The following is a 23,237-nucleotide window of genomic DNA, read 5'->3' as shown; positions in this document are numbered from 1 at the left end:
ACATGCCCCAAACAGAGATCAAACCCAGAACCATGTGTCCTGACCAGGAAGCGAACCCGAAACCTTTAGGTTTGCAGGATGTTCCAACCATCTGAGTTGCACACGTCAGGGCAGAAACACAATTTACTTTTTTTAAAATCCACTGCACCAGATAAGTATCTTACTAGATACAACTTTCTAAGTAGCTTGCTAAGATATAACTTCATAAAATGATTTCCAATACATAAAACAACATTAAGACTCCCAGTCAAGATGGAGGCGTAGATAGACACACTGTGGCTCCTTGTACAACCAAAAGGAGAACAACAATTTAAAAACAAAAAACAAGAACTGACAGAAAATCTAACTGTATGGAAGTCCAACAATCAAAGAGTTAAAGACGACACATTCATCCAGACAGGTAGGAGGGACAGAGATGGGCAGCCAGGCAAAGAGGACTCGGGCAAGGCCGTGGCTGGAGGACCAGGGTGGGCAAGGTGGTGGCTGGCAGCTGACAGCCGGGGGTCAAAAAGCAGTGGCTGGCGGACCCAGCGGTCCCACATTCATTCACAGATACACCAGGCAAAACTGGGGAGCAGGACGGACCACACAACCCAGGGCTCCAGTGCAGGGAAATAAGGCCTCAAATCTCTGACTGAAAACACCTGTGGAGGTTGAGGCGGCAGCAGGAGAAACTCCCCGTCTCACAGGAGAGTTCATTGGAGAGACCCATAGGGTCTTAAAATGTACACAAACCTACCCACACGGGAATCAGCACCTGAAGGGCCCACTTTGCTTGTGGGAAGCGAGGAAAGTGACTGAAATCCAGCAGAGAGTGGAACAAGCACCATTGTTCCCTCTCAAACCCCTCCCCCACATACAGGGCCACAACCCAGCGACTGGGTTGCCCCACCCTGGTGAACACTTAAGGCTCTGCCCCTCACTATGTAACAGGCGCCTGAAGACGGGCAAAAAAAAAATACGGCCCAAACGAAAGAACAGATCAAAGCTCCAGAAAAAATACAACTAAGCAACACAGAGATAGCCAACCAATCAGATGCACAGTTCAAAACACTGGTAATCAGGATGCCCACAGAAATGGTTGAATTTGGTCACAAATGAAGGCTATGCTAAGTGAAATAAAGGAAAATGTACAGGGAACCAATAGTGATGGGAAGGAAACTAGGACTCAAATCAGCGCTGGACCAGAAGGAAGAAAGAAACAACCAAACAGAAAATGAAGAAACAAGAATTGAAAAAACGAGGAGAGGTTTAGGAACCTCCGGGACATCTTTAAATGTTCCAACATCCGAATTACAGGGGTACCGAAGGAGAAGTGGAAGAGTCACAAGTGGAAAAGTTATTTGAATAAATAATAAAGAAGAACTTTCCCAATCTATCAAAGGAAATAGATTTCTAGGAGCAGAAAGAGCTAAGGCAACAGTTACCTACAAAGGAGTTCCCATAAGACTGTCAGCTGATTTCTCAAAAGAGACCTTACAGGCAAGAAGGGGCTGGAAAGAAGTTTTCCAAGTCATGAAAGGCAAGGACCTACATCTAAGATTGCTCTATCCAGCGAAGCTATCATTTAGAATGCAAGGGCAGATAAAGTGCTTCCCAGATAAGGTCAAGTTAAAGGAGTTCATCATCACCAAGCTCCTATTACATGAAATGTTACAGTGACTTATCTAAGAAGATAAAAAATATGAACAGGAAAACAACAGCAAACTCACAATTATTAACAACCACACCTAACACAAAAACAAAAACTAATCAAACAACTAGAACAAGAACAGAACCACAGAAATGGAGATCACATGGAGGATTATCAACAGGGGAGTGGGAGGAGGAGAGAAGGGGAAAAGGTACAGAGAATAAGTAGCATAGATGATAGGTAGAAAACAGACAGGGGGAGGGTAAGAATAGTATGGGAAATGTAGAGCCAAAAAGAACTTATATGCATGACCCATAGACATGAACTGAAGGGGGGGAATATGGGTGGGAGGGGATGTGCAGGGTGGAGGGGAGTGAAGGGGGGAAAATGAGACAACGGTAACAGCATAATCAATAAAGCATATTAAAAAACAAACATTAAGTCAAGCCAAGAAAAGAACAAGCCAGTTACATTAAATTTTAAATACTTACATCTTCTCTAGGTAGTTTATTTTCATTGTCTCCTTCAATTCTCACCCGAACCACACCAGATTTGTCCACTATTTCTTGAATAACTTTGCCATTTTTTCCAATTACTTTTCCTTTAATAAGAGAAAACAAATATAACGGTAAGTTATAAGCCAATACTTCTATCCTTTCAGCAGATGTCCAAATAATTTATGACTTTACATTAAATTATAAAAACCAAGCAATGTTCTATCTTTATACTCTCAATTAATTCACCCCTAATGACTCCTGAGAAATTTTATCATTGGCGGGCACTTCCTTCTCTTCAGTATACTTAAGGATGTTATTAACTGGATGGACAATGCTGCTCACATGGAAAATATTTTCAACATCTAAGCATTTTCTAAGATGTTCTACATCATTTTTATATGTTTAAAATATCAAGTCCAACTGATTTCAAAAGCTTGTATACATAAAGACAAAAGCAAAACTTTTATTTTGGCATTGATATCAATTTGTTTATGTTTATTATGTATAATAATTCAAACAAGTTCAATCTTGATTTTATTTTCAAGCTTCTATTTGTTCAAAAGACATCTGTGACTTCAAGATGTAACTTTTAAAATAATCTCTTCATAGAGATTACATTTTACATGTAACAAGTATAACATTTCACACTAATGTTTTTAAAGTACCTCAAAGCTATACAAATACATACAAATGTATGATATGCTGTCTTCCTAATACTATAAAATACTATGAAATACTATGAAATACTATAAAAATGACATAAGTTCAAGTTATTAACCTTTTCCACACCTAACCTCTAAGTGTGTCAAACAGTAGTTCTTGAATTTCCAATAATTCAAGGACAACCTAAAAAAGTTTGTCCATGAAGACTTCTCTTCCCTTTAGGAACTTACTGGTTACAACAAACATTCACATAAAGGAACAAACCAATACTAGACAGTGTTACCTGATAACAGAATATTCAGGTAACTTCACTATATGAAATGATGCATCCCTTATTAAGTTAACAGCAACACCATATTTGTTATTAAGTACAAATCCCTAATAAAAAAATTTTTTTACTTCATCAGCAATATATTTCCACAATTAATTTTGGGTGAAAGGGGTTAAAATGGAAGTTTTTCCTATTGATGCTTGAGAGAACAATTTACATTAAAGAATGAATAAGGGAACAAAGGCAACAGTATGCTGGTCAATGCAGCAAAGACAGGATTTTCTATCCCTCATCTCAAACCCCTTTCCCCATTAATAATGCTAAATTTAAAAACAGCAATTAACAGATAAAAAGTTAAAATAGAATAAATCAGGAAATTCACATGTCTTCTCTGAGCAGCCCTAGCAGCAGCATATAAAAGCAACCTTCACAGTTAACACAGTGAAGCTCAAGCAGCAACTCCATCCTTGACCCTGCTAAAAATAAGCAAATGCCTTCGAAATAACAAAAATCAGGTTGATATATAGTAACCCCTCCCACCCCAATCTTTGCCCCTTTCTTCTTGTGAACTGTATCAGTGATGAGTGAACATCCATCACCCTTCTGGGGTCTATGGCAAGGACCTACCTGCAAGTTTTATTTAGTCCCACCAGAGACCGTCAAAATTTTAACTGATCATTTTCCATAGTTTAAATTCCAAAGCATACTGATAAACTGAAGCAGACCTGTGGTTTAAATTGAGCACTGAGCAAAAAATGCTGAAGGGACAGAGTAGAGAAGTGATTAAGGAAAGCTTCTAGGTGGTGAAAATTTTTGAATCATTTTCAAATCAATGTGCACACAGTATTTTTTATTTTGATTTGGGAGGGCTGGGAATGGTTAAGTTCTTTAACTCTTAGAACCTGAATGTGTAAAGAAATCCTCTCTGGAACTTACCCACCAAGTAGTCCTCATTCCCTTTTACTCCTCAGTCCTCTTTTTCTCTTTCACTTGGACTAAAAATGTATTACTTTTCAAAAGACTGCTTCACCCATAAAACATTTTGGAAGGAAATGTAGTATTATTATATACAACAACCAACTGAAATCTTTATACTTCTTCTGAAAATTTCACCAACGTATAATAGTTGCTGCTAATATAGATTTCCTAAAGAGTACACAAATAACCCAAATCAAAGCCAACCAAGACAGAGGAAAAAAAGCGACATGGTAATCATGGATATCACTGCATAAAATAAATGAATCAAGAATCAGAGAACCACAAGTATATACAATTTCCTAACTTCTAAAATAGCTGGACTTTTTACTCAAGGTTAACACTACCACAGAAACTAAGACTGAGGCTATCTCCTATAGCATTAGTGAGTTGGAAAGAACCCTGATTCCCTAGTACATACCTCCAAATCAGTTTTACAAGTGAAGAAACCTAAGTTAAATTACGTTTTGTAACGCAGCAAACCAATGTTAGTACTGATGTCAATAACTGAATATAATTTAAACAAAAAAGGGGATCACCTTCAAAAGCTGCTTTCTTCTCTAAGGTGATTTCATTTAATAATAATCAGATAACATTTTGTATCATGTTTATCAAAATTAGTCTACAGTGAACAGCGATTTCCCTGACAAATGAAGTAGACTTAATTGGCAGGATGTCATAACTATCCAAATGTTTGGGCAAAATTGAAAAGCTTTTTATATAACAGCTGAGTACAAAGAAACTATCCAATTCTTGGGTTGTAGACTACTGTATCAGAATATACTAGTAGTAGAGGCTAGAAAAACATCTTTTTATAGTGGGAACTTTATTTAAATTTTTGTTTGCTTATAGAATTTGACAAATAAAATGCCAAAAGCAAAGAAATCATTTCCTAAAGGCAAAATAGGCCTAATTATAATGGAGCCTAATTATTTCAATAAGGTTAAAAAACTGATGAGATACAACAGGTGACAAAAATTCACCCCTCTACTAGTAAATTTCACTACTTTATGGTGATGTATACTTTTATATTAAACTTCTAGAATAATTACTGCGTATTTAACATGTGATAAAAGCTTTCCCATTTGTCTCAAATGCCATTTAAAAGGACAGACAGCATGGATGTATAGGATATCAATTACAACTCACTAAAAGCTATAATGATTGTTTAACAATAGCTTCAAAATTTTCTAGTCACAAGTTATAATTCATAGGTATAATAGTTTTCATTAATGGTATCAAAAACTTAACAGCAAAACCTCCCATCATATCATCACCATCCTCCTCTCCTGCCCAGCAAAAACCAATCATTATTTATTCAGGTTTTACTGTGTAAGTTTTATTATTAGTTACCCTATTGTTGGTTCACTCTTACTCTTTTGCACTAAACAAACAAAAATCATAACCTTATCAAAAAGTTTGGACAATTTTGTTATAAATAATAAAAAGACATTTCAGTGAATAAGAATGGTCAGAAAGAGCCAAAGGTATAAATTGGCTTAAGAAAAACTGCAATAGCAAACTGTTATAAAAATCATGGGTCTTATTAGTGGGTTACCCTCTACAGAAGACATCTTAACATGACAAGATATAAGTCACATATGTTATTACTGAAAAAATAAAAACAAGTATTGTTATCAAAATACTTAACTCAGAAAAGACGAATTTTCAAATTTAGTCACTGTATGTAACTAAATAACATTTAACTTAGTTAACATGTAGTAAAAATACCTACCAACAAGATTCCTAGGAACCTGAATAAAATCCTCCACAAATTCCAAGAAACCTCTAGCCTTTTTTACAGCATCAGCACTCTGAGGGGGCAGGAGAGAAATATACATGAAATAAACCCTGAAAAACCCCACAATCCAAAACAAAAATATAAGAAATGAGAAAAATGTAAATCATTACATTCTATTAACAAGTTCAGTCCACTAGAGTACCATTTCAGGTAAAGGAATTCATGAAGCACTTTTTAAAAAAAGCAACCATTAAAAGGCTAGGAAAAAAGAACTACTAGAACAAAAACATGTTAAGATAACTCCAAGGTCCTCTCTTAAGCTCCTGAGAAAATTAGCAAGAGTTCAACTTACATTAGCCAAACCAGTCCTAAATGTATGTCTATTCTCCCTTCCTGAGTATCTCCAGGTGAATATTAAAAACAAATTGATCATGTTGTCTATACTGTGTACAATTTTTTCATTCTCAAATGATTTTATAAAGCTGATTTTGCAGAGATAACATCAAAAAAGTACCTATCGATAAGATCATTACAGTTCCTAATTTCTAATGGGTATAAGTTTAGAAGACTGGAAGATGGGAGAGAAGGGGGGCTCCCTGATGTGAATTCAGTCCTCAGTAGGAGCTAACTTCCATTTTTAATGTTTTTTCTTTAACAATCACAGATCAAGTGTATCATGTACTCATATATACCATGTACTATAAAAATTTTAAAGTGTATTTAAATCCTCATAAATTATAAGCTAAACACTGTTACACTTCTCATGTTATAATGAGGAAACTTATGCAAGGAGATTAAACAACTTTCACCAAGCCCACCCAAAGTGGCACACACAGAATTCCAATGTAGGCAGTATGACTCCAGTGATTTTCATCTTAATTCTGTTATACTGCCCACTTCTAAAGGTTTCAGAAATAAATATCAGGCCTCTAGTCAGATTTATGACTCAAGCTTTTAATTAATAGCTATGTGTGAAAAGTCAAAACTTGAAATTATCACCCGAAACCACACCTCATCCATTTATTCTAATGTGAAGGTTGGTCCCAATGAAAAATTTAAATTGTTTACCTAGCATATTATTTTCCTGTCCACACAAATTTCCAATTACCAATGACAAAATATTATCTAAATTCAAGTTCTACCAAAGCTGTTCTATTATACGTTATTCATGACTGCAGTGCCTGATACACAGTAAGCACACAAAAAATGAGTAACTTATTTGTAAATTATCAACACGTAAAGCTGAGTTAAACCCAGAAGTGGCTGGGTCAAGAAACTTCTGACAATAGCACACTTTAGATACTCAAAAATCAATGCCCCATATAATACAATAATCATCTTCAATCCACATATATATGTATAATGATTACTAGGATCGCTGATTTTTTAAAGAATTTTCACTAGGCCTGGCTGGCGTAGCACAGTGGATTGAGCGCGGGCTGCGAACCAGAGTGTCGCAGGTTCAATTCCCAGTCGATTCCCAGTGTACATGCCTCGGTTACAGGCCATGACCCCCAGCAACCGCATATTGATGTTTCTCTCTCTCTCCCCCTCTCTCCCCTCTCTAAAAAAATAAATAAATAAAATCTAAAAAAAAAAGAAGAAATCTTAAAAAAAAAAAAAAAAAAGAATTTCACTGGGAAACTGAAATTCCAAAAAATAGTATCAAGCAATCATTAGTGTTATAGCAAAGTTATTTTGGCGAGGGCCAGAAAATAGCTTACCTCTCCATAGATTCTAAATGTTCCAGTATCTTCATCTAGTTCAATAGCTGTAACTCCAGGAACCTTCCTAGCTTGCTGTATGTTACTACCATGTGTTCCTATTGCCAGGCCCATCAAATCTTCTCTCACAACAAATTCCTCATGAAAAGCTGCTGCAAGTTGTTTTGTGCACTAGTAAAAGAGGTAAATTAGATTTTTTTTTGTAAAAGATCAAAACAAAAATGGTTTCTAGTAGACCCACGTTCACAGCATCATTCACATGAGTTAAGATGTGGAAGCAACCTCAAGCTGCAGATTGACAAATGAACAAAATGTAATATATTCGTACACTGAAAAATTATTTGGTCTTAAGAAAATACATGCTACAATGTGGATAGACATTATGTTTGGTAAAATAAGCCCATCACAAACAGACTAATGCTATTGTGATTCTAATTTATAGAAACAGAAAGTAGAATGTAAATTGTCTGGGGCTGAGGAGGAGCAGAAAGGGAAATTGTTTAATGAGTAGAGTTTCAGTTTGGTAAGATGAAAGAGTTGTAGACCGATCAACAATCTGAAATACTTAACACTACTGAACTGCACTTACAAATGGTTAAGATAGTAAATCTTATGTCAATTTACAACAATTTAAAGGAATAAAGAAAGCTCATCTGAGGTCATGTAATAGATGAGTCTATTTACTTGTGGTCACAGAAAAGAGTTATTGTAAAAACAATTTTCCAGAATAACTGATACAGGCACTTCTCTGATTCAGATGATTCATTTTGCAAAACTCACACAGACTGTTTTTAACTTTTAAATTAATAAGGACATTCACAAAGTTGTCTTAAAACATAGCTCAATTTCTCTAAGGAAGTATGTATTTGCATGTTATGTTTAGGGGAGGATGGGAGGAACAAGTCTCCCAGTGACCAATAGGAGAAAACAGGATTAGAACAGGATAGAAAAACAATGATAGGTTCTTTTAAAAAACCACATACTAGTGCCCTACTATTCTTACACAAGAGCTGTTGTAATAATCTAGTTATTGTCTGATTGGCGTAGCTTAGTGGATTGAGTGCAGGCTGCAAACCAAAGGGTTGCAGGTTCGAGTCCTGGTGCGGGGCACATGCCTGGGTTGTGGGCCAAGTACCCACGGGAGGCCACGTGAGAGGCAACCACACACTGATGTTTGTCTCTCTCTCTCTCTCTTTCCCTTCTCCTCTCTAAAATCTTTAAAAAGAAAAAATAATCTAGTTACTAATGAAAGTGCGTTGTGACAGGGTACAGGGAAATTAAAAAAAACAAGGTTAAGGAAGAATTAATACAGTTTACTATGGATATCCCTAGTAAGTCTCTAAGCCATTTGGCACCTGTCATCTAAGCCCTAACAAAAAATTTCAATAAGCATTTAGTAAATAAGGCTATGTTTGAGAAAAGTAACAGGAAACAAGCAGTTCTTCTAAGGAACATAATGACTCCAAGTATTATTAGCCACAAAACAGGTACTAATTTGCCTTACATTAACAGTCAAGCAGTTTGAGCCAGGGAACTTGCATAAACCCACTTACTTCTAAATGCTTAGTGGCCTCTTCATTTCTAGACATTAGCATCAACTTCGTACGAATACTTCGCAAATGCATGTCACTTAAAATATTTACTCTCTTCACAGTTGCTTCACTGGCAGACTACAAACAAACAAGTTAATCACTCAAACACTTAATCATTTTTCAAGATAATACAAACAGGACCTTCAAATAAAGTCTTCCACGATTCTCATCAATTACACTTCTCACCTAACATACCATACCTCCCTCTTCCTACAAGTAATCTTACTTTCCTTTCCAAATCCCCATATTATTTATTCTATTCACATTATGATGGGGGTGGGAGGACTACAATGACCTACACATTAAGAATTTTACTATGCTGGGCCCTGGCCAGCGTAGCTCAGTGGATTGAGCGCGGGCTGCGAACCAAAGTGTCGCAGGTTTGATTCCCAGTCAGGGTACATGCCTGGGTTGCAGGCCATGACCCCTAGCAACTGCACATCGATGTTTCTCTCCCTCTCTCCCTCTCTCCCTTCCCTCTCTGAAAATAAATAAATAAAATATTGGAGAAAAAAAAAATTTTACTATGCTGAGAATGTCCTATTAATTTTTTTCTCCTTACTTCAGGAGATAAAATTGAGTATTTAACTACCAAAAAATTGTTCTCCCACACTGTATTAATAAATTTACTATACACCAAGTTAGCTTTCATTTTTTAAATACTTAATTACAAAATCTGTGCAATATCCATTAACTACCTAAAAAATGGAGGTATCTTACCAGTATCATTAGCTGTGTGGTTTCTGGGTGGTAAAAAATTCTGCATGCTCCTACAGCTTTCTTAAAATCTTTATGTGCATTTTCATTAGCACACCTAGGGAGAAATTAATTCATGTGTAAGACCTAAATAACAGATTAAATTTCAAGGGCAACTTTAATATAAACCCCAGTATTTCATTTTGACACCACCCATTAAAAAACTTTTGTTTAAAAAATTTCTAGCAGAGCTTGTGATTGGGTGTTTGGGGACAAAAGATTTTTGTAGTACTTAAAAATCCTCTTAATTCACACAATTCAATAGTAAACAAAATTACTCACGCCTCTCTCAAATCTTCAGGAACATCCACTGTGCATTTAAAGAAGGTATTTTTTTTGACAGCTTTATTTTGATTGACAGGCCGAAGTCGTTCAAATGTGACTATTTCATTGTAAGTGGCATCACAAGCAGCATATTCAATGACATAAAACTAGAAGACATCAAAATACTTTAAAAATCCCATCTGAACAAAAATAATGAGCTTTAAATAAAGTTCTGAACACCTTGCTCAGCTTAAGCAGCATACCCTCCCGTGTGGCACAAACTCCTTGCACAGCTTAGATATATCAATCTGATTTGCCTAAAGTAGATTATAGGTTTTTACAAGCAAGAACCTTGGTAGTCCTCACATGCTCAGGATGAACAGCTCTGGTGTTTGCAAATTCAGAACACAAACAGAAATGAATACTGATGAATTTTTGAAATGTGTGATCAACTATTTCTAAAGAACATTTTTAGTACACTTTTGCTTTTAGAAACAAAACAACTGGAATAACATTTACAAAAACAGAGAGTTGAGGCATTTCCTTGGAAACTAATCACAAACCAAGTGTTAACATCACTTACTTCTCCTTTCATCATTCGAACTTTAGCCAACCACCATCCACAAGGTTCTTGGTCATTTGCTCTTGAATATACCTGAGAAGGGGAAAAAAAAAAAAAAACCAGCCTTAATCATTCATCCTAAAAAGATTTCAACGTTGTAATAGTGACTTTTATAAATACTAAGTCCCATTAAACTTAAGAATCAAAAATACTACTGTATTGAAATTGGTATACTAAACATAGTTTAATAAAAGTAATGCAAGCCTAAATTTTACTACTGAAAAATAAAACAACCTTTTTTGGGCAATTTGGCTCCTTGAAAGTCAAACTCAAGCTTATTTTTAGAGAGGCAGAAGGGAAGGAGAAAGACAGGGAGAGAAACATCAATGTGTGGCTGCCTCTCACAAGCCCCCTACTGGAGACCTGGCCCACAACCCAGGCATGTGCCCTGACTGAGAATCGAACCAGCAATCCTTTGATTCTCAAGCCTGCACTCAATCCACTGATCCACACCAGCCAGGGCAGCTTTTGTATTTCTTTTATCAGCAAATCTAACTACTTAGACTTTTATCTTTCTCATAGGTCTTCCCTTAAAAAAGAAGAAATTTTATTTCTTTAAAAATTACTCTATCTTGCAATTAGTATATGAATACAGTGGGCCCTTTTATAAATCTAAGGTGGAATCTAGTTATCACATTTTTCCTGTATCTTGAAACACTATTTCACCATTTCTTCATCATCCAATTATTTCCAACTATGCTTTTTTTTTAAAAATCTGAAAGAAAACAGAAGAATGATGATATTACCTGAAAGAACACAACACTGAAATATATCATTACTACTGTATCATCCTCTGGTTTATTACATAGTCTTTCAAGAAAATATTAAAAAGACTAGAAGCACCATTCCTGTTGTGGGCTTTTGGCTACTGCTTAACAGTTAAAATTTCAAGATTTTTATTTTTAGAATTACAAAAAGAAAATGTAAAGAGGAAGGACTTTCAAAATTATTAGAGGCATCAGACTGGTGCAAAGAGACAATGGCACTCTAAATTCTAATGATCAATGTGTAATTTTATCTTTTAAGCAGAATTTCAGACTATGAAGTCTTCAGATGATGACATCCTGGATAAATATCCCCAAATACATTTCTAAGAAGAAAAATAAAATTTTAGTATTGTCACCCAGTTAATTATTCAACTGGGATTCCATTATACAAAATCCTACAACAAGCTTCTAGACCATTCTGTTTTTCTACAAGGGCATGTGACCATATTGTTTCATCTTTTATGTTTGCACACCAAAATATATTTGATTCAGTTAGTAAATGGCCAAATGCCAATGGTAGATATGTATACAAAATGACTAGAAAGAAACAGCTGATGGAAGAAACACAGAAAAATTCAGTGGATTAGTCAGTCAATCAAATCAGTTAAACATGAAAAGAGCACAATCATATGCAAACATGAGTATGCTTTTTTCAGTAAAAAGCCACCAATAATTCCAAATATTCTTAAAGTATTATATTCTGATAATTCAAGTGTAAAATGAACCAGAAGAAATAATAAACTACAGCTTATTAGAGATGTATTTTAAATTTGTTATCTGTATTGATAAGGTGGATGTTTTAGGTTTTTTTATGCATCATAGCTAAAGAACAGTAATATTTAGGGAACTTAGCTCATTTTAGGTATATGTATTACCCAAAGGAAGAAAAGAAGGAATAAAAAGATGGATTTGCTATGTTTAAAAATGCTTTTTAAGATATCTTATAATATTGGCTATCTCCACTGTTTCATTTTTACTTGTGAAAAATATTTTAAAAACCAATTAATATGCATCATTGGGCCCAAATGCTAAATGAAGACTATTTTCCCTCATGTGTAAGGATTAGGGGGGGAAAAAAAAAGAAAGAAAAGAAAAGCCTAAGAACAGCAAGTTCATGCCAATTCCAAGCACCATCTCAGAAAGGCAGTTCAGCTTGGTGATCTACAGCAAATGCATGCCTCAAGCTCAAATGCTGGGGGGGACGAAGACAAAAGAAAAAAAAAGGTCTTAAAACTACTTAAATCCCTTTGTTCTAATTCTATTTTTACCAAAGCATAACCCTTCTGGGAATCTGGCTTACTATGTAAGCTTACCTACAAACAAAAAAAAGAATAAATACTGGACTGCTCTGAAGCCTTCTCATTCACCATTGATATGCTCGATCCCATTTTATACTTATAACTACCTCTGTAAACTTCATTAATAACTTTATCCCTGAAAGAGAAAGCCACTCTAATGAAGCCAACTATGAATCTGGCTCCACTTGAGGGCTGTGGGTGAAATCACATCCTATATAAAATGGACTGTATCTTGTACAATAATTACTTTAGTAACACAGAAGTAAAACTGTGCCCTAGTGTACTATGTTCCAAGTGTTGATTACGAAATTTATTCATGACTATATCATTGGAATAAGAGCACCTCATAGAAATTCCCTTTCTTCAGATTTCACTTAAATCTCCAATCTATTCCAAGGTAGTGATTCCTAGTCTAAAGCAATGGCCCTCGTTGCTATAACATTCTAAGGTTCTTCAAACCCAAGAAGAGCTAAAAAAAATCAGGGGACTAAGAAATTGCCATTAGAAATCTAAAAACCTAAAAACGTAATAGTACTCAGATAGTTTTATGGTGTGAAGGATGGAATATGAAAATCAAATTCCAAAGGCCTATTTAAGGATTCTTTCCACCAAATGACTCCAAGTCAAACCTTACTACAAAATGGTCTCCAAATTTAGTACACACCAAATTGTGATTTCAATGAAATTCCAGTCTGGATCCTAATAATGTTGCTAACTTTTCATTCAAATTAATAATTAACTACGCCTTCCAAAGTCACAACCAAATAGAGATAATAAACATGAGGCAGGTAATTTCTAAAGAATGTTAAGCACTAAACTGAATCCTTAATCATAATGACACTTTTCATAACTACATGAAATACAGCATTTATCATTCCTCTGTATTCACCATTTCATCTCATTACAATCTATGAAAAGAAAGCTTAACATATAGAACACAGTAATATAATTTATCTACCTGTACAGTATTATTATCTCATTCATATTTGTGGCTGATTCACTAACAAGTGGGTTTCAAAGTCTTAAAAACTGAGCTCTGGCTGGTGTGGCTTAGTGGATTGAGCCCCAGCAGGGGATGCATGTGAGGCAACCACACACTGATGTTTCATTCCCTCTCTTTCTGTCTCCCGTCCCTTCTCTCTAAAAATAAATAAAATCTTAAAAAAACATGGCCATTTTTTCAAGACAAAGATAAGACTTTTAAAAAATGTTCACCTTTTTTAATGTAGTAGCATTTCCCAAGCACCAAGACTAACAATGGACTTGGAATTATGAGAAAAACTACAGACAGCTAAAATTTTCAGATTGGTCTCAAGAATCAACTGAAACATTTTTAAAGATAATATGTAAATAATACATGTATATTTATACATTGTTTATAAGTAAAATATTGAGTTTTAAAAACTGTAAGGTAAAAGTATCCTATCTCAAATTATTCTTACTCCTTTTATCTGATTTCTTTTAATGACCTATCCTAATGTTATAATTAAAATATAAAGATGAATAATCATAAAGTCTGCCAGTCTGCCATAAAAGATGGGAAGGCATATATGTCACAAGAACAAAAATTTGTCAATTCTTATTTCAACCAGAAATCTTCACAATTCAAAAATAAACGCTTTTTAAATGTTAAACCCAAGAAGAAAACCTTGAAAATCTTATAAAATTATACACTGGCTTGAGCTATAAGGCTTACTATGTAACATTTGCGTGTGTTTTATGCATATTAACTTGCTAAGCAAAACAGGTATCTATAATAAAACAAAGCACACCTCACGTGAAATCACCAGGGTACTTTTTACTGCACTTCCAATGCCCCAGAACATTATATAACCAGCTCAAAAAAAAAATCAAAGGAACTCTTCATTTTCCCACTACTTCCAACTTTATAAGCTGATCATTATTTCCTAAGCAATATTCAGTTAGCAAAATCAACCATTAAGCAAATATTTATCAAAAATATGTAATTGCAGGGTGGGTGGGCTGGAATTGGGAGTAAAAGGGAGAAAACTGTACTTGAACAATGATTAAAATAAAATTTTAAAAAATATATGTAATTGTATTTAAAAATATGTCACCACTTTTAAAGTCAAGTAAAAGCCACTAATTAGGTTTCAAATTAATATTTGAACTTCAGACCTCTAAAAACCAACTATTACAAATCACATATAGTATCTTTTTGAGGCCATTATAAACAATAACACTGTGTTCTATAGCTTCGTGTAAGCCTCATAAATTGGCTGGAAAAACAAACCTCAAAATAGCCAAACATATTTTTAAAATAATAGAATTTCAGAGTAAACTATATGAAATTATCAATAGTCAACCATTCCTAAACTACAGAATGGAAATTATATATTGCCAATCTTTAAATAAACGCCTGTAAGGTCAATGGAAAGCTCTCTCCTGGATCACTTTTGTTCTAAATTTGTTTCTAGTGTTGAAATCAAAGTCACCTTTCCCTTCTTCAAAGAGAAGGAGTTCCCAGGGCTGCGGAAGAAGAGAAGAGTTGTGAGTCTGGCACAAAACCGACAACACTCTATAAATACAACATGATATATTAGAAAATAACAGTAAAGACAAAAACTAAAACTGGTTATCAGCTTTCCAGTATTTTTAGCCTTTATGACCTTGGAATGGTTAACAGCCACAGCAGCAGCAGCCCTGGCTGGTGTGGCCCAGTGGATTGAGTACTGGCCTGTAAACCAAAAGGTCACCAGTTCAATTCCCAGCCAGGACACATGCCTGGGTTGTAGGCTGGGTCCCAAATCAGGACGTGTCAGAGGCAACTGATCAATTTATCTCTCACACATTGATGCTTTTCTCCCTGTCTTTCTCCCTCCCTTCTCCTCTTCTAAAAGGAAATCTTAAAAAATGATAATAGAGTTTAGCACAGCTCAATAAATTGTTATGTTAAACTAAATCTGTTTAAAGAGCTTGTCGGTTATATAGTGCATATGCTAGTGCTATACAAGTGTCAGCTATTGTTATTGCTGTTATACTATTTGTGACTAGCAAAAAGAAATGAGTGACTTAAAAAATTAATATAGTAAATTTAAAATTAGCATACTAAATAAGAAGTTAACATACTAATCGATGAGGAAACATATACCTTTATGTGTCAGCAAAATTATGAAGTGGTAATTCAAAAAGCATTTTTAGAGGATAAAATGGCACATTTTAGTACTATCAAAATTTTAAAGGACATGCTTTTAATTCAGCAACCGAACCACTTAAAACTGTGATTTATATAATCACAGATGATGATTTATATAAAAGAGGATTAATTAATTCTGGTTATTTTTTAATCATAGCAAAAGAAAAAAATCACTCAGCTTCAGTGTCTTCTAATTATGATACATTTGTACTAAAGAATATTATGGGGGTGTCAGTAGAAATGACGATCTGTACATTCAGACATGAAACTGTGTATAATACCCTAATTAATTAAAAACAAAAGTCACAAATAAATATCTTTTCAATTTTTGTAACAAAAATACATTATTCTTTATAAATGCAAAAAAAATCTGAAGAGACACTAAATTCTGATAAATGAGATGTAAACTGGGGTAGGCAACAAGAACACCTACACACCCACAGTAAGAGGGGAGGTTTGCATTTTATATTATGTAATATGCTTATCATTTCATAACCTTTATTACTTTGAATTTAAGAGGTGTGGGAAGCTTTCAAAAGTTATTGGTTCAAAATATAAAGCCTTACCATCATTCCAAAATACTTCAGGTGTGAACAGACTCCTAACTATTAGTGGCCAAAAAATAAAAATAAAAAAATCTAATAAATCCATGAGTTGCAATATTAATTTTAAGCTTCTTCCTTATGTAAATTTTCAAAAATTTCAAGTGAAAAAAGTGACAATAATATCTTCATTTCAGATGATTCTCACAATTGTAAGAAGTAAATTTCACCAAGACTGAAAACAAGGAACAAACTGAAAATACTATAATCATCCATGTCCAAATGGGTCAGAAGATGGTCCAAGAAATGGGTAAGACCTTCCTCAAGAAGGACTGGGGAAAGAACATGATTAAAAACATCCTCAGTACTCTGCCAAGTTTTTCCTTTCATCTGAGCCTTTAAACTACCAATAAGTGTCTGAACAACAATTTAAAAAAATATGAAAAGCACTGTGCCCAGAGCTGACCACCACATATTTCTAATTCTAAAATTAAGCATTCAGGGAAAAAAACTTTCTAAAACAAATATATTTTTAAAAATGAAAAAAAACACAAAAAACAAAACAACACCTCTTTTATCAGTCCTCACAGAAAGGTGATTAGAAAAGGAAACAATACTAAGAAAATCATTTTCACTGGAATCTCAAGTCCCAGTGAACATAGCTGAGTAGTAATCAGCAGCATTAGTGCTACAATTCACAAGACTCACCAAGTACCCTACTTTACACTCAGGGACAGACACATACCACAGAGACTACAGTTACAGGGCTCCTTATTACAAAAGTCTTAGTACCCACCCACACTTGGTCAAGTCAAGTATGAAAGAAAAAAGTTGAGTAAAGGCTATAACATTATTAGGGAATGGGCTTGTGGTGCCCTGACACAACTAAGTCATAACATGCTTTGATTTAGCAAAAGCAAGAGTGCATGGTAAACTTAGAGCAAATAATTAAAATTTAGGCAGAATTTTTAAATGAAAATGAGTCCAGGTTGTCAGGGATTAAATCACTACAATTTTTTGGTTTCCTAGCATATCTACAATTTTATAGAAACTCAAAAGAATATCTCCATTAAAAAATGAGAAATAAAAGTGACAGATTAACTAAATGCATTCATTTGCCAAGTGCTCAGGACAGTGTCTGGCATATATCGTGAAGTGTTTATAAACACCATCAGATTACTATTTCATCACTAATGGTATGCCCCCAATTTCCCTCCCCCATCCTACATAAACTAGGTACAAATGAAACTTGAAAATCTGTTGAACCAACTCCTTCTGAGAAACATATTTAGCATATCTGACTATCTTGGGGAATTATGTCAATTCTTGAAAATCAAAAATCCGATTTCCTATATCCAACAGACTCAGTAAACATGTATTGAAAATTACTTTCTTCCAAGTTTCTTCTTACAGAACAGCAGACATATTAATCAACAACATTAACATTTTGTAGTTAGACACCCAAGATCAGATCTACTACATATGAAAAAAGCAAGACATAAAGAAGCAGTACAAATGATCTCATTTTTATTTTTAAAAAGGGGAAAGGAGAGTCTGAGAATAATATGGAACACATGAACAGTGGTTTTTATCTCTGGGCAGTGACTGTGTTTTTTTTTCTTTTGGTTTTTCCTGTCCTTTAAAAATTTCCAGGTATTTCTAGAATATTCAACAAGGCAATACTAATTATAGTATTTCACATACATACAAACTATATTAATGATCACTATAATAAAAGGTGATAATTAGTACTTTACAAAGAATCTGAGGAAAAACCACAAATTTTAATTAAAAAAAAATTGAAAACAGCGATCAACATCGTATAGTTCTCTGTGCCAGATTCTGTGCAAAGCAATTTGAACACCCTATCATCCTTAATTCTCACATTTTTTCATTATTTCCATTTTAGTGATAAAGAAACTCGACCAAGGCACAAAAGCTAAGAGCAGAGCTGAGATTCGAGTCTCAGTTCTGATTCCAAAACTCAAGCGTTACTGCTTATACAGTCATTATCAAGAGAAAAAGAAAAGGAATTAGATTTATTCGCCACCACCTAAACACATTTCCTAGAAGAGTATTTACATAAAACAAAATAGAAGCACACAAGACAATAAACCTACAAATACATACCTCGACTTCATCACCTTCACTAATTTCCTTTTTTATGTCTGGTGGTGGTGGTAATCTGACTTCATTAAATGGAACCTGACGTTCTGGTTGCCAACTGAAGGATTAGAAAAGAAATTAAACGTTCAAAATACGTTATCCTAATACTCTCTAATATGGAAGCTATATAGTCTATGCTTACTGCTGTATAATTTTCCAATTAATCATTTAGCTTTCCCTAAAGAAAAACAAGTTTCTTATTATATATTCCAAATAATTAGTTTGTTGAGACAGATTTTGCATGACTCTTGAAGTTTATAAATAATTAACATCATTGAAAATAATTACAAATTACCTTCCAAATTACTCATCCTAAGGAAACAGCACATATTCTTGAGATAAAAAATTGGCTACATTCATAGTAGTAACCTAAGTTTGAAATATCATTTATACCACTGTCAAATTAACAGAAGTAGAATCAACTTATTTCAAACACATTACAACTTTGTAACCTGTCAAATGAACATAATTTCAGAGTATAAAACAATAAAAATAGTGTAATTCCTTTTAAGTATACATGTTCAGAGAAATACAGAAAATTACAATTACTTTGAATAGATGACTTACATAAGATTTAACTTTCTCATTTAGAATTTATCTTTTCCACAATGAACACATAACTAAAACCTACTAAAAGCTTACTTTTAATGTCTGTACAAATATGTATCACAGTTACAAATTCAGTTATTGCTTAACTGACATGTTTTGTGTTGTAATTTGTAAGTTGAGTTGAAGAATAACTTTTAACTTACAACAGATCATTCCTATGTCTGGGAAATAAACCCACACATAAAATGTTCCTATAGCATGTATTTGCAACACATACACACACACACACAAAGAAGTTACAAGTTTTGACTGCTTTCTTTTCACCATTACTGTCTAAATGGCAGCCGCTCAAAGAGAGAAATCATCACAACACTTGTTTCTACATGGAACAGCTGTTTGGCAGATATCTTTTCAGGCAGTTCCAGAAGCAGCTTGAAAGTGAAAGTTAAACAGTTCTTTTCTGACCTTCAGTTATACATTGCTCCTTTATAATGCTTCCTCACCAGGCCCAGCATACACTCTTCCACATTTTAGAACATTACCTAGCCATCACAGTATCTACAAAATTGATATTCCTTATTAATATCAAGCAATTAAAAATGACCTAATACTTACTCTACCAATAGCCACCTGGAAAGCCTCCTGCAGCATTCAACATTTCAACATTTTAACTTCAACATTTGCATTTAAGAACTAAGCATATTATAACCCCATTTGTGCCATCTACTTCTGCAAAAATTACTCACTGATTCATGTTCATGTGTGTTTTGGCAAATAAAAGGGTCTTGAAAAAAGTTACATGTAAATTGTGGGCAGAAAAACCGGCAAAGAGTTACTAAAACTAGAATTATTTGAACCCATAAGATGATCAAACCATCAAAAAGCCCACCCGAAACTAAATCCACTTTCTACTGGCAATAGAAAGAAACAAAAGCAAACCGTTTGCCACTACCCATCTTAAAAATTAAGACCCCTAACAATAAAAAAAAAAAACTTACTTGTTTTCAAAAACAACTGTGAGGGAGTCTTCATGAACATCTTTGATAAATCCCTGTAAAAAACCCCCAAAACATTATTAAAGGTATATCAATATTCAATTAAAATGCTATATTAACTACAAAAGGCAATATTAGATACAAAGAAAATATGGAGTACTGAAAACAACAGAGCTTAGAATTAGGCAAATCTGGATTTAATTTCCATCTCCATCATTTGTGAAATGCATGACCTTGGTATTTACTTAACCTTTCTGAACCTCAGCTTCACATACCTACCTCAGAATTAGTAAATGCCTGAAACATCACAGGTATTAGTCAATACTCAAACTAAGTGAGGCAGTACTTAGTACTGTGACTAACAGTTCAGGCTCTAGGGTCACGCTACCAAGATTCACATCCCAGGCTCTACCACTTATATAGCTTAAGTGAGATATCATGAGGTATCATACCTCATGGAATTATGAGAATTAAGTAAAATAATTAATGTTTACCACAGTACTTAACATGGAGAAAGAACTCAAATGTTGTAAATTTTAGTTACAAATATTAAATTAAAGCCCACCTTTAATAAAAGACATGACCATATTTTGAATACTAACCTTACCACTAAACTAATCTTATTTTTCTACAGCTTCTCTTCCTTCTTTGCTTACAAAAATTGGGCTATAGTGAGTACATTGCCTAAAAAATACTTGGAATGGATATAGATTCTCTTCACCCTGGCCATGTAGCTCAATAGTTAGAGCACTGTCCCCATACGCCAAGGCTGTGGGTTTGATACCCGGTCAGGGCACATACGAAAATCAACCAATGAAAGTTGGTTGATTCTCTCTCTCTCTCCCTCTCCCCCTTCCTCCCTTTTTCCCCGCCCCTCTCTCAAATCAATGTCTTTTAAAAATTTAAAAATGCATTCTCAATAAAAATCAGTAGTCATTTTCTATCCTTAAAATTAACTATTCTTTTCGTTTGATGAATGCAGCTTTAAAAAACCGTAAGACCTAACATACTCAAGAAAGAGCAAAGGTCTCGGTTGTAGGACAACTATTGTTCGAATCCTTGCTCTACCACTATGCAACCTTGGGCAAGAATTCCTTGGCACCTGTATGATTACAATTGACATTAAATAACACTTCATATTTCTGTCAATCAGAACCACAAAGTTTTCAACCAAAGCAAATTCTTACACACACACTTTGAAACACTAGGTACTCAGTAAATACTTTTCTAAAGCAAAGATCACACTACACTACATAGGATGCACTAAAAGCTGGCTACATAAACACACGCACTTTCAGTACCTGGTTAGAACATAGCAGAAGTGAATACATCTGTTTACCTTACCTCCCTACCAAAGCCTGCTAATTAATATTAGGCTGGCTAAAAGTCCATTATGGTTTTTTCCCCATACATGGCTCTAGCACTGCTTAGTTGTCTTTAACTTCATTCAAAACAATCTCATTAGATTATATTGTGACAGCAGTCATATCAGCATGCATTAAAAAAAAAAACTTGGCCCTGGCTGGCGTAGCTCAGTGGATTGAGCGTGGGCTGCGAACCAAAATGTCGCAGGTTCGATTTCCAGTCAGGGCACATGCCTGGGTTGCAGGCCACAGCCCCCAGCAACCACACATTGATGTTTCTCTCTCTCCCTCCCTCCCTCCCTCCCTCCCTTCCCTCTCTAAATATAATTAAATAAAATCTTTAAAAAAACTTTATCAAAATTGGTGAATTGTTGTGCAGCCATTTTGATATTGAAGGTGAAGAAAATATGTAACATTTCAGCATATCATGCTTTATTATTTAAACAAAGGTAAAAAACACAACTGAAATGCAAAAAAAGGATTGTGCAGTATATGGAGAAGGTTGTGTGACTGATTGAATGTGTCACAAGTGGTTTGTGAAGTTTCTTGGTACCATTGACCTTTTTGCCAAGTAATTCTTTGCTGTGGGATGTCCTGTGAATTGGGAGATGTTTAGCAGCACCCCTAGCCTCTACCCACGAGAAGTGGCCAATAGCAGGAGGGAGGGATATTTTGAGTACTGAAATACTCAAAATATCCAAATTAATAAAGTTATTAGTAATAATGAAAAAAGTGTTTTTTTCCTTAATGGACTCTTTGGCCAACCCCATACTAAAGGGGTTTTTAGGCGTACTGCCCCCCACCCAAACACACAAGACAATGAAGAGAAAAAAATTGCAACAAAGTTTGGGAAATTCACAAAACAGATGAGTAAGGGTTACTAATCTTTAAAAAAGCAAAGCAACAAGTGCTAATATGTAATGCTACGTCTTAGATATTATTCTAAGCAAATTGGCAAGCCAAAGACTGAAACAAACTGTCAGTGGAAAAACAAAAATGCAAGATGGCCAATACCACCCTAAAAAAAGTCTCTGTAAATTGGAGAAAAGAGGGTAACAGATTTGGCTGAAAATAAAATCATTTTATTTTCTTTAATATGGAAATCACGAATCACAGAATTTAAATAACTAGTCTATCAGTGCCCTCCTAGCACATCTGCTACTCAATTTTATGATTTTGTAATTTGATCCCAATCTCTCTCCAGCTCTAAATGCCTATAACCTGACTTATTTGTGTGCTATGGGTCATTTCAATGCAAACATCCTCATGTCAGTCCTAAAACTCAGGATACAGCAGATCCTTGAATAGCAATGTTTAACCTTGAGGACGGGGGAAAAAACAGATTCCTGTCCAGGACCACTCCTGTATCAAGGTGGCCTGTTCTCCTCTGTTGGGGTAGGTTTTCTCTAGGTACTCCAGGTTCCTCCCACATCCTGAAGATGACCACATGAAGTGAACTGGCACAGCTAAATGGTCCCAATCTGAGCAAGTGCAGGTATGAGTGTGCCCTGCAATGATCAAAGGGCATCCTGTCCAGGGATGGTTCCTGCCTTGCTCCCTGAGCTGCCAGGATAGGCTTCAGCCCCTCAAACCCCCCAATCCTGAACTGAAGAATCAGTCTGGAAAATCATCTTGTTTTTATTAATCTTTCTTAAATGTCT

The 23,237-nt window shown here is 34.8% G+C and overlaps 1 protein-coding gene across 8 annotated transcripts in view; it reads right to left on the bottom strand.

The window, feature by feature from the left end:
• The window catches only part of FXR1 (FMR1 autosomal homolog 1), a 59,302-nt gene that overhangs the window by 22,006 nt on the left and 14,059 nt on the right, over positions 1 to 23,237 (bottom strand). For all 8 annotated transcript variants that reach the window (XM_028505088.2, XM_028505092.2, XM_028505090.2 and 5 more), the window contains exons 2-10: positions 20,216 to 20,268; positions 18,633 to 18,726; positions 10,700 to 10,771; positions 10,135 to 10,283; positions 9,817 to 9,910; positions 9,058 to 9,174; positions 7,505 to 7,675; positions 5,775 to 5,853; positions 2,125 to 2,234 (exon numbers count right to left, since the gene is read on the bottom strand). In XM_028505088.2, coding sequence (XP_028360889.1) covers positions 2,125 to 2,234; positions 5,775 to 5,853; positions 7,505 to 7,675; positions 9,058 to 9,174; positions 9,817 to 9,910; positions 10,135 to 10,283; positions 10,700 to 10,771; positions 18,633 to 18,726; positions 20,216 to 20,268 — 939 coding nt within the window. The remainder of the gene's footprint in view (positions 1 to 2,124; positions 2,235 to 5,774; positions 5,854 to 7,504; positions 7,676 to 9,057; positions 9,175 to 9,816; positions 9,911 to 10,134; positions 10,284 to 10,699; positions 10,772 to 18,632; positions 18,727 to 20,215; positions 20,269 to 23,237) is intronic.

The sequence above is a fragment of the Phyllostomus discolor genome, chromosome 2, assembly GCF_004126475.2.
Source record: "Phyllostomus discolor isolate MPI-MPIP mPhyDis1 chromosome 2, mPhyDis1.pri.v3, whole genome shotgun sequence".
Classification (NCBI taxonomy): Eukaryota; Metazoa; Chordata; class Mammalia; order Chiroptera; family Phyllostomidae; genus Phyllostomus; species Phyllostomus discolor.
This window is presented reverse-complemented; position numbering and strand designations above follow the sequence as displayed.